General features: G+C 34.8%; 1 protein-coding gene across 5 annotated transcripts in view; it reads right to left on the bottom strand.

Moving 5' to 3' along the window:
- Positions 1 to 2,750: 2,750 nt before the first annotated feature.
- LOC108379650 (biogenesis of lysosome-related organelles complex 1 subunit 5-like) overlaps positions 2,751 to 12,747 on the bottom strand; it is a 27,072-nt gene continuing 17,075 nt past the window's right edge. The window contains exons 3-4 of one of the 5 annotated variants that reach the window (XM_017636001.1): positions 3,373 to 4,143; positions 2,751 to 3,312 (exon numbers count right to left, since the gene is read on the bottom strand). In XM_017636001.1, coding sequence (XP_017491490.1) covers positions 3,032 to 3,312; positions 3,373 to 3,949 — 858 coding nt within the window. In that variant the 5' untranslated portion in view covers positions 3,950 to 4,143 and the 3' untranslated portion in view covers positions 2,751 to 3,031. Of the gene's footprint in view, positions 3,313 to 3,372; positions 4,144 to 6,251; positions 6,350 to 12,747 lie in introns of those variants that run through there. The other 4 variants (XM_017636009.1, XM_017636023.1, XM_017636016.1 and 1 more) reach the window with 4 other exon arrangements.

The following is a 12,747-nucleotide window of genomic DNA, read 5'->3' as shown; positions in this document are numbered from 1 at the left end:
AACGATGAGCTGTATGAGCTTTACAACGATATGGACATAGTGCAGCGAATTAAAATACAGCGGCTCCGCTGGCTTGGTCATGTCGTTCGAATGGACACCGACGCTCCAGCTCTGAAAGTATTCAACTCGGAACCCGCTGGTGGTAGCAGAGGAAGAGGGAGGCCCCCACTGCGATGGAAAGATCAGGTGGAGAAGGACTTGGCTTCACTTGGCGTTTCCAAATGGCGTCAGTTGGCACAGAGGAGAAACGACTGGCGTGCTTTGCTGAACTCGGCAAAAACCGCTTAGGCGGTTACAGCGCCAAAAAAAGAAGAAGAAGAATTAGCTGCCAGTCGAGAGAGTCCGGGTTCGAGTACTCCTCGAGCTGAGGATTTTTTTATTTTTTTTATTTAGTATTTTTTTCTTTTTTTTATTAGTTTTTTTTTTTTTTTTATAATTTTTAAATTTTAATTGTAAAAAAAAATTTTTTTTCAATGGATTTGTATATTAAAGCATTTTGGTTTATTTCCTAACGAAATTCTTATTGGACAAATTTCTCCGCTCTTAGCCAGCTGACAAATTAGTGACTTTTTTGAGACCAGAGACGTGAGACAGCGTACTGAATACCAAATAGTCGCAAAATCCAAGTTCACCACCAAGTCACTATTAGTGACTAGAGACCGCGTACTGAATGCCAGGGTTAGGGCCGGTTACTCAGCGTCTGGTTAACACTAATCTCCGGTTAAACATAGTTATCGACGTTACTGACTCTCTGTTGTATGAATTGAGTCGTAGACGTCGATAACGATGTTTAACCGTAAATTAGTGTTAACCAGACGTCGATAATGATGTTTAAACGGAGATTAGTGTTAACCAGACATTGAGTAAACGGCCCTAAGGGCAAATTAGCTTATGGTTACAGAAGATATGTAATAAAATAACCGATGAAGACTTGCGTGCAGCTTGCGCTTTTCTCTCAAAGTGTTTACCTCTGACCCAAATGAAGGTTAAAATTCAAAAACAATTTGATAACAATAAAATAATATTTTCGCAAAATCTATAAAGGTCCCTTTTATTAAAAAAAAAAAACTATGTAACAGTTATTATTTTACACCCTGTATATGATAAAATATGAATAGCCTAAGAAAGGAGTACATCACCAGATTTTTTTTTGGGGGAACAAGGGAGTACATTGCAATAAAAAGGAGTACGTTTACTCCCAAATGCAGTACGTCTGGCAACCCTATAAAAGCTTGCGCACCTCTTCGATTTTTCGCAGAAGGAAGTGCCGCAGCAATGACTTTAATTTGGAAAACTTGGTGTGTCGGCAGTTTTAAAAGAGGTGCTTCAGTTGATAAAATTTGCAATCAGGGAATCGGGAACTAAAATTTCAAGTAATTGTTTTGTTATTTTCACCATATTCTGTAAAAGCAAACTGCATTGCAAAATGTTAATATCGTTCAAATTATTAAAAAGTAAAATATATGACACACATTACAATTTTCGCTCCTAAATACGCTCCAAAAACATTCCCAGCAACCACAAAAATGTAGTCGCCTGTATACACACTTTGTAGCAACTGCAGTTGTCAGTTGAAAGTTGCCAGTTGCCATCTGTAATATCGTTCTGGCAACTAGCAACGCAACTGAAGTACGATTGCTATCGATAATCGACCCATAAATTTATGCATTCGCGTAATACCATGTTCTGACCGACAACGAAAACACTTTGAAAACGTGTTTTGGGATTGTGGGCTGAAGGCTGTTCACACCGACTGTAATTGTTTTCGTTGACATTTCTTACATCCTCTGATTACTGTTTTGCTACACAAAAACAAAACCAAAATGCTTTTCCCTTATTTTCTTTTCATTAGAAACCTCTTACTTTCATTCTTATTTTACCTTTGCCAGCCAATTAACAATAAATCCGAAAGGGCGTATTAATGATGATAAAATATGACTTCCCCTTCGATAAATAGTCGAAAAAAACTATTGAAGACACCGATTGGAATGAGTGGAACGTGAGTTTTCAGCGAAAACTGGTTTTCGTTTGACAGATTTTACATGGACGAAAACACGTTTTAAGTCGAAAACCAGTATTAGCAACGAAAACATGTTTTCGATGTCGGTCAGAACATGGTATACGAGTTAAATAGATAATCCCTTCTAGAAGGCATGCAAGGAAGCACGTTTTTCAGCCCTTCTTGGGTAGGCCTCTTAGAATGGCTTTACTTAAAAGGGCCTACCTAAATTATCTTCTGGGTATATCCTGACAAATATAACGCGTTATCTTTATCCGGGTACCCGGATATATATACATATATTACCCTTTACCGGGGTAACTCATTACCTCTAGTATACGGACAATGTCCAAAATTACATGATGAACCAGACAGAATAACTGACCAATTTGTCGCCATTTACAACAAAATTGAAAAATACAAATAAATTTACTTTTTGTGACTTTGATATAATCTGCCTTATCCTGAGTTTCGCCTGAAAAAAATTCACCCGAAAATTTGTCATCCGCACATAGAAAAACCATGGAAACCAAGAGTGAAAAGTGAACCGGTTCGGCGAAAAAGAAACATATGACAAAGCTGAATGTATTAGATTAACTTTTCTACTTAAATTTTCTTCAGTGTTGTCAATAATAAAATTAAACGTATTTTTAAAATAGCAATTGGCAGTTCCATATATATGTGGCCAATATTATTTCCTTGACTTAGTAGTCGAACACAAGCAACCATTACAAATAATCTCCTAGGTAAATCTCAGTGAAGGACATTTATTTCTTGAAATTAAAAAATAATCTCAATGAAGGACATTTATTTCTTGAACTAGATATAAATCTCAGTGGGCAACCAAAATAATGCTCACATTTATATATCTTTCCGAGAGAAACCTTTGTGACTACGCAGTAAGATAAATATCCCAGAAAAACCAATATATATATAGTTTTTCGGTTAAGAGTTATTTTCGGGCCCTGCCTAAAATACAAAAAATGTGACAATTTAATTTGTTGTTCACTTTAATACAATATACTATAAATATTATTCGCTATGTGACTTCAATGTTTTATGGTTTTTCTTTACAGGTTCAGTCGATTTTTTGAGAGAAGAAATCGCTTTTTCTTCTTCATTTAATTTTTTTAGAAGGAAATACATTTCTGCGACACCAATTACAAGAGCACAAAATATTCCCATAACTAGACGTAATCCGAATTCCAAACCACCGAAAATTAGTTCCAGTCCTAAAAATCCAAATACAAAACCTGCAGCCACGGAAAATATAAACTGCAAAACTGCTATCATTTGACTATTGATGGCTTTCACTGTAAAAATATAGATATAATTAGAAGAAAATGCAATGCATATATTATATTTTAACTTACCTTGATACGCTATAGTATCTTCGGGTACATACTTAAGGCTTGAGTCTACATTTTTTGTCATGTTTAAGTATTCTTGATTTTGTTGTTGTTCGCGTAATCGCTGACAACGTGCCTCAAGCTGCGGGTTCCGTTCATTGATCACATTCTTTGGCAACTCCAGAGCGCAATCTTCTAATATATTGTGTAGAAAAACGTTTAAACCTTTATCTTTACGTAGTTTTGCTAACCATAAAGCGAGCCATTGTAGATCAAATAAATATAAATATTCTGACGAGTTTACAAGTTCAATGTCATTATCTTTGGAGTAATTTATCCATTTAGGTTTTGTTTTAGATATGTCAAATTTTGCGTCATCTTTGATGTTTCGCAGGAGTTTTAAATCGATTTTTTGTAGTTTTATTGTTTCATCTGATTTAAGTTCAATTTTATTGTTTATGTCATAACCTTTCGCTTTTAAAATATTTGAAATGTTTTCAGGAATCTCTGTAATACTCTCTTTATTTTGATCGATAAGCTCCAACAATTGCAGAGAGGGTCGCACTCGTACTCGGGTATCAGCGATACTAGCTTTCGACATCCTTGAGCCGAATACTGCAATTTTTATTTAGAAATGTTCAATTTAATTTGTAAATCGGAGTAAAGTTCATCAATCTCTTCCTCTTTTTCCTCAAAAGAGTTCTTAATGCGTTCGTATTTGTGTTCCAAGTCGACTTCGAAATTCTTTCTCTTTTCTTCACGTTCCTTACGAGCCTGAATAAAGAAATCGCTTGGCTTAAAGAATATTAAAGTTAATACATATTCACAATTCTTTAAAATTTATATACATATATTAAATTGCAGTATTACATTATTGCGTGAATATACAGTACATTTCGCTTAGCGCTATTCAAGTTCGATGTGCATTGTGTACTTATGTACTTAAGTAAGGAAAAGGTAATTGTAGGTAGATAATTTCAAGAGTTAAAAGCCCTTCCGAACGGCCTTCCTGAGAGTCAACAGGGTTTTCCACTCTACATTCCATTCTCCATTCTTTTTTGTATGGAGTGGCACAAATTGAAGGGCTTCTTCTTTCGCTACCCATGAAGGCCTTCCAAAAGGGCTTTTATAGGACGTACTTTAGAAGGCCTTTTAGAGGGGGCACCGAAATTGCGCATATGGAAACTGTGTCTAACATTATTTCGGTTTTCAACCGAAACTGCATGTATTCATTATTTCGGGTTTTTTCATAGGCATTATTTCGCTTTTAAAATGAAAGTACGCATATGCATAATTTCAGTTTTCAACCGAAACTGGGCATGTATGCATTACTTCGGGTTTTTTCATATGCATTATTTCGCTTTTAAATGCATGTATGCATTACTTCGGGGTTTTCATATACATGAATTCTGTTTTCAACCGGAACTGTGCATGTATGCACTACTTCGTTCTTCACATATGCATAATTTCGGTTTTCAAACGAAAGTGTGCATATGAATAATTTCGGTTTTTCTAATATGCATTATTGCGGTTTTCAACTGAAACTGTGGATATATGCATTATTTCGGTTTTTTTCCCATATAACGGTAATTCGGATAAATACGAAATCTTCGATAAATCATTAAATATTAAAGCTAATTTATTCAAAATTGATGCTTGCAACTATTCTTTACCAAGAAATACGTTTATGATAAAATTTTGGAAAATGGGCGTGGCACCGCCCACTTATGATCACATATATGTATCTCGGTAATCGTTCTACCAATTTATACCAAACTCGGTATGGTTATTGTGTTTGCCACGTAAAAGCAAAACGTTGAAAATTATTGAAATCGGACTAAAATTACGGTCGCTCTTCATATAACGGTAAATTTCAGAAATGCTTGAAACTTCCATATTTCGAAATTTAAGGACGCTAATTTACTCAAAATTAATACACGCCGGCTTACCATATAGCGGTACTTGCGCCGGGTATTTAATGTTCGGCTCCGCCCGAACTTAGAGTTTCTTACTTGTTTTATATGCATTATTCCGCTTTTTGTTATATGCATTACTTCGTATGCACAGTTTCCATATGCACAGTTTCAGGGTGCCATCAAATATATGTTATTGCAACTTAATGGCCCGTAGTCATAGTCAAAATAAAGTCGACTTTAAAGTTAGTTGCAGCTTTTTTGACAGATATCCCATTGAAAATTATCTCAAAAAGCTGCAACTAACTTTAAAGTCGACTTTATTTTGACTATGACTACGGGCCAATATGTTTACTGAAATTCGTTTGTAATGCTAAATAATATAAATTTATCCATTCGTGTAAATTGTAAATGGATAATCCTTCTAGAAGGCATGCAAGGAAGCACTTTTTTCAGTCCATATTGGGTAGGTCGCTTAGAATGCCTTTAGTTAGGAAGGCCTACCTAAATTATCTAGTATTATAGGTACTTGCATATTTCGAGAAATCAAAAAAAAAAAACGGAATTATTACAATTTTTTTAATAAAAAATCGTATTGCTTTAAAAACTTCATTAACTATGCAAAAAGAACTTAATGTGATATATAACTTTATATAGTTAGATTTAAGTACTGTAAGAAAATTTGTTTTATTTGTGTTGCTGGCCATATAAGAGTTACTCTCTGAGCAGGACGACCGCGCCAGGGAAAATCAGTGTATAATACTGCGGTAACAGAAAGGATATTTCTCTTGATTGAGTGTTATACTCCCGATCATGACTTCAAAGGGATCTAATGATGATGAAATATGAATATTTTATATAATAATAATATAATAGAATAGCGCTTACACATATGTTAGTGTTTGGCCGACCTTTTCCTCCGATTTGTGGCGTGCGCCTTGATGTTGTCACACAAAGCGGAGGGACCTACAGTTTTACGCCAACTCCGAACGGCGACTGTATTTTTATGAGAAGCTGTTATTCATAGCAGAAATACACCCGGAGGTTTGCCATTGCCTGCCGAGGGACGACCGCTGTTTATATAATAACTATAAAATAAACATCCGCCATGTTACATATGTATGTATATCAACAATTTCAATAAAAAATCTGAAATTTCAGATTAAAAATCTATGAAAATATTTCCGAAATCGTTCTGATTTCAAATTGTTCAAATTTTAAGGTACTGGCCCAATGCAGGCTTGCTTTGCTTGCTTCGCTTTGAAAACTGTCAACAGTCATTTGAAATATACTAAAACGTATGGGGGGTAGGGATGTTAATTTTTTCGATTTTTACGATCCCGGGATTTTCGGAATGCCGTTGGTTCAATCCCGGGATGTAGATATTTATTATTTTTCAACAAACTTAACATCAAAAAGTTGCATCAATATGGTTTGAGAGGCTCTCCTACCATATAATAAATAATAAGTAAATGGGTTTGTTATTATTTTTAAAATATTTTTCTTTATGACGAGATGGTTCATTTTGTGAGAATCAACATTTTTTTGGAATTTGTTTTCGAAAACATATGTTGAGATATAAGGTTCTTTCCCTAACAATCCGGACCGGATCCGGTAATTAGAGAATAAGTGAAAAGTTTGCTCTCAAAAATGGAACATAATCCAGAAGTAGGGGAACGCAAAAAACCACATTTCGTGCCCAGACTTTGTGAAACAGCTAGTGATGTGCTGAAAATTTGGTACCCAACATTCGGTACCCAATGCTTAAAAAAGATTTCGGTACTCGATACTGATTCTTTACATTAAACCTTCGCCATTAAACGCATTTCCAGTTTTGGAAAAACGTTTATTACTAATTTATATGATATCGGCTCAAACACTTGAACTTATCGCAACAGAGAAATATTATTTTATCAGTTTTAATCTTAGTTGATCCACGGTTCAAGAAAAATGCTTTTACGGATGTAGAAGTTTTTCAGGGGGGGATTCTGTAACCAGTTAGTGAAAAGTTTCGGATCGATATCGCACTTGTTGACGTAAAAATATTTCATATCATACGTCAACAAAACCGATGCCGATTCGAAAATTGTCGCTAACTGGTTACAGAATTTGTCCCCAGGCCTACAAAAATGATATCGGCAGATGCAGCTGGAACAAAAATGCTTCAAACAAGTAAGAGTTTCTCTACGTTATGGCCTCGAATCGACATATATACATCTTTCATTTGAATCCGTATTAAAAGCTATATTGGCTCCTACATTCGGGTTTTTATAGGCGAGTCTCCCTGAACCGTTTTTTCCATATTTTTGGCCTATGTGCGCTTTTATTCGAAACCTAAATGTTTCGATACCGAGTATCGAGAGTATTGGATACTTTTTAAATCGGTACCGAATATCGATCAATACTTAAAAGTATTGACTCAGCACATCACTAGAAACAGGCAACATGTAAACACAAAACAGCTGATATGAACTTTGACGCTTTATCCATTTTTACCCGGAAAAAAAGTCCGGGCTGTTTTGGGCAGGAAGAAGAAGACACTTACGATCCAATACGTTCCAATCTTCGCTCTCTATTACCCATTTTGTTGAGTACGGTAATGATTTCTGGGCTATTTTGGGCACCCGCGGGATCCCGCGTTGCGTACGGGAAAGAACCTATATTAAGGTGTTAAACATCGGGTTCTTGATAAAAGTAAGATTTTATTGCGCATTCCGATAGAATACATATCCACATATAATATTTGTACGGCAAGATTTTTCTCTAATGCGACAAACCCCTAAAATGGGCGTGGCAATTGCAGGACTAAAGTTGGCCAAACGCAGATTTTATTTCGGATTTCGGCAGAATATCGCTTCGTTAACAGTATTTATTCCACAACTTTTACAATCCATATAGATATTCTGGCGAAATCCAAAACGAAGTCTAAATTTTTGAACTTTGGTTTTAATATAGCCACGCCCATTTCTAGAATATTCTTAAATTTAAAAAGTTCTGGAACAAATGTTGTTAACGAAGCGATATTCTGCCGAAATCCGCAATAAAATCCGCGTTTTGCTAACTTTAGTCCTGCAATTGCACGCTCATTTCTAGGGGTTTGTCGCCTTAAAGAAAAATCTTGCCGTACAAATATTATAACTATCTGGGTAGGTATTCTATCGAAATCCGCAATAAAATTTTACTTTTCTCAAGAACCCGATGTTTAACACCTTACCAAATATATGGTACAAAAAATTTTAGTTTCTCACAAAATAAACCATCTCATCATAAAGAAAAATATTTTAAAAATAGTTCTTGAAAAACGCCCATTTTTTTGAACCACGTTTTTTATAGAGAATTAAACAAGGATTACGATGGTATAACTTTAAATCCCTAATTTACTGGTCTTCACTATGCAAATCAACTTCGAGAAGTTCAACTGTTAATAGCTAAGTTAGCTTTAGGACAATATTGACTATCTTATATCTAGAAATGTTAAGCCCGTTTCTTTAGCTTTAAAATGGCGTTAAGATGAAGTCTGTGTGTGCAAAGCTTTTGTAAGGGAGTTAAGGGAGTGTCAAAACTCTAATGTCAATAATGAGCAAACCCTTAATTATTAAATCATGTTGAAGAAGTACATGATTAGTCAGAACAACGAAAAATGCAAACTTTGACAGATCGTATCTCCGAAGAAAACAAAAGAAAAAAAAAACCCTCGAACACGTGTTAGCTTATTTCATATATAGAACCCACAAAAAAATTTCAAGCGAATCGGAGACATGACATTTTTACGAAATCCGTCCGACTTAAAAAAGAATAGCTTGGCATTGCTTGAGAGTTGTCACATAAAGAATCTGTTTAATGAGCTTCGCGTGTAAGCGGTTATCTAACGCACAGCATTACATGGCAATGCACTGCCACATTGCTTGAGAGTTGCCACACAATCCCCTTTCAGACACGTCAAGTCTTGCTTTCAAGTCTGCTCGTTCGTTGGCGAAGGAGGTGGGAAGAGGGGGGAAGAGTACATTTACCTCCGTACCGTCAATTCGTTTCAAGTTTTCTTGTCTGTTTTGATATTTTCGTTGCTTCCCATTTAAGAACCAAGGACTTGAATTCAATTGAAGTTGACGCGTGTGGAAGCAAATAGAAAACACAAAAGAGAATGCGAAAAAAATTGCTTTCAAGACTTGACGTGTCTGAAAGAGGACATAAGGAATCAGTTAAAGCACAGCATTACATACGTAGAAGTCTGTTGGTCTTTGATTTCTACGTAAAAATGGTATAGCAGTGCATGTACTGCCGAGTATGCGTAACAGAGCCGTTAGAGTGCTGCATGATTACATAAAAAGGTAACACGTACATGCGAGTACACGCTACTTAACTGTAAATTTAGCATCGCAGAATCGCCGCATCGTTGGCATCATCAAGATAGTAACCAGGGATGCCGTTTGGATCTAAATAGATCCAATTGGATAAATTTTTAGACGAATTTTTGCGAGATACTTATTTTTTCCGATCAGTATAAATATGGATACTTTTTTAAAGAGGCAAACATTTTATATTTTCTATAAAGTTTTTTCGTTCAAAAATCGATTTCCATTAAAGATGATAGAAAACATTATGTTTTCTAAATGTATTCAAAATCACTACTAAACCGTGAAATTGAAGCATTTTGTTTTTTGTGCACGAAGCAATGAACATATGAAGCGATGTCACCAAAATAGGTATAAGCGCAATTGTTTTAAATAGCTAGAAAGGGTGCTTAAGCAAGATAATAATAATAATAATAATAATAATCCCAACGGTTTTTACCCTCCATTCTCGCCCATCCGCACGAGGGGCGCAGTCCGCATGACGTACGGAACCAGTATTTATTTTCAATTTTTGCGCCGAGTCACGATAGGCAGCAGTTTGTTAAGTGTCGAGATCTAAAACTGTTCAGCTACAGAACTTAATTCATCAGCCGATTTTATGTCTTTATTTTAATGATTCATTTACTGAGAGGGGACAGTATCGATTTCTTAATGCTGAAAAGGGGATCTGATATATCAAACGTGCTGGAATGAAAGTTAAAATCCTGGAATAAGCAACGGAGTGGGTCGTGCAATTCAAAATTAGTTTTACAAGCTTTCAGAAATAGTGGACAAAACTGTCTTGATACCCGGGAGGGAACATTAAGGCTAACTTCGCCCAGAAGAAGCGGACTTGAAATTGAGCCTGTCAGTAATTTAACTATAAATATTGTACCACGCATTTGCCTGCGGCTGGAAAGTGTAGGAAGATTAATACATTTTAATCGGCTCGTATAAGGTGGAAGGTTATATTGGGAATCCCAACGGAAACTTCTTAAAGCAAAAAGTAGGAATTGTTTTTGAATTGATTCTATCTTGTCTGAGTAAATTTGATACCTTGGATTCCAAACCACCGAACCGTATTCCAAAATTGGCCTAACTAATGTTGTAAACAGGGTTTTAGTGATACAAGGGTCACAAAATTCTTTTGACCCTCGTTTCACAAATGCAAGTACACCTTTAGCCGTGTTGACTGTCACATTAATATGAAGATTAAAATTAAGCTAATCTAAGATCTTAATATATATATATATATATAAAGTAAATATATACTCCTTCTGTAGTGATCACTTTCATATCACATATGTATTTTCATTTCTTAATTTAACAAGTAATTTTTAAGCAAAAAAGCCGACTTCAATTCGTATATAAAAATTTAAGATTATCGTTAATTTCTTCATGATACAATCGGATTTAAACCAAACTAGTATATGACAACCTACGAGGTAACATCTTTCCTTAAAAAAAAAGAATTATTGAAATCGGTTAACGTGGTCCAACGATATACGGTAACATAGAAAAAAACAATCCGACGAAATGATAACTTTCTCCTTTTTGTGAAGTCGGTTAAAAAGAAAAAAACATCTGTGTCGTTTCAAATACAATGTTTAAAAAACTAAATTTGACTTATTTAAGAAAATTTGTATGAATTTTACTGAAAAGAATTTAAATACTCTAAACAATTTTTGTTTAAATCCACGCATATTAAGAGAGGTAACCAGTTTCCTACTTTTACATACATGCACTTTTTAGAGTGTACAGGTACGAATATAACATATTAATTATTATTTATTATACTTTGCAAAATACTTATGCACAAAAAATTTACCTTATAAACTGAATTTATAAATGTTTGATTTTATGGAAAATAAAAATATAGACATGTATTCCAAGTCCTTAGGATGGGTTAAATTATGTATTTTCATGAAAATGTTTTGTTTTCTTACAAATTATGAGATGGATACGTAAAAAAAGAAAATTGGATACATTTGGATACATTATTTGCTTTGTCGGTGATACATTTGAGACGGCGCGGCAACACTGATAGTAACATGTTAGTAACATTCCGTTTTTTATGAAATCGTTGAGGGAGTGAACAGAAAGAGTGCAAACATTGCATGTACGTACATATACAAATCGAGAGCGGGCGGCAGCTGTGCAGGGGCTCTATTCTGTAACTGTGAGAAAATGTAGTGTACACCGAGTGCAAAAGTCAACCAAAAACTCACCGACTAAAATTCAATGAGTTTTTCGGAAGAGAAGTGTACACAATTTTGACAGTTAAAACTCATTCTCACACATGCTGAATCGCAAAATGAGGAAGTGTACACAATTTTGACAGCTAAAACTCATTCTCACTCTTCCTGAATCGCAAAATGAAGAGTGCACACAATTTTCAGTGCGCACTTGAAAACTCACAGTTACAGAATAGAGCCCCTGGTCACTGTTCGGACTACTAAAATACGATTTAGGAGTAAACCACTGTTAAAATAAAGAAAAACTAAATTCCCGTAGACTTGTTTTTTTATTATCGTATTCATGCGAATCAAAAAATTTCTGAATTTGCAAGTAATTAGAAAATTTCACTAATAATTCCTTTAACTGGAAAAAGCGTCAAGAACTCTTTATTGCAACCTTAGCTGAGTTGCATAAAACAGGAGATCATTTTAAGAATAATTTGTTACGTACTACATATGCTAGTATGTAGTAAGAAGAGCAAAATTAAAATTAAAGAGTAAAATTAAATATAAAAATCAAATAAAAAAATAAAATAAATAAATAAAACAAATAATAAATAATAATTTTTTGGCAATCGCTCCAACTGACGATCGAACCTGGCACCTATAGACTTGTAGCACGCAACTCTCACTACTCGGATACCGCGGACGCGAAACTCGCTTGGTTTCAAGGAATGAAACCGAAACCCAAACCGAAACCGTAACCGTTTAAAACCGTTTCGTTTTTCAAAACCGAAACCGAAACCGTAACCGTTATCTTGACCTGAAAAGGAACGATACCGAAACCATTTCAATCACAGGTTTCAATCGGTTTCCAGAAATTTACAAAAATAATAAATAAAAATTTCTTTGAAATAAATGATTTATTTAACCAAAATCAGCAACATTTTGCTAAAATTCTTGTTAAGTAGTAAATAA

Source organism: Rhagoletis zephyria, unplaced genomic scaffold (assembly GCF_001687245.7).
Source record: "Rhagoletis zephyria isolate East Lansing unplaced genomic scaffold, Rhagoletis_zephyria_1.1 Rzeph_scaffold_00124, whole genome shotgun sequence".
NCBI classification, from domain to species: domain Eukaryota; kingdom Metazoa; phylum Arthropoda; class Insecta; order Diptera; family Tephritidae; genus Rhagoletis; species Rhagoletis zephyria.
Note: the sequence above shows the minus strand (reverse complement) of the source record. Positions and strands in the feature narration are given on the sequence as shown.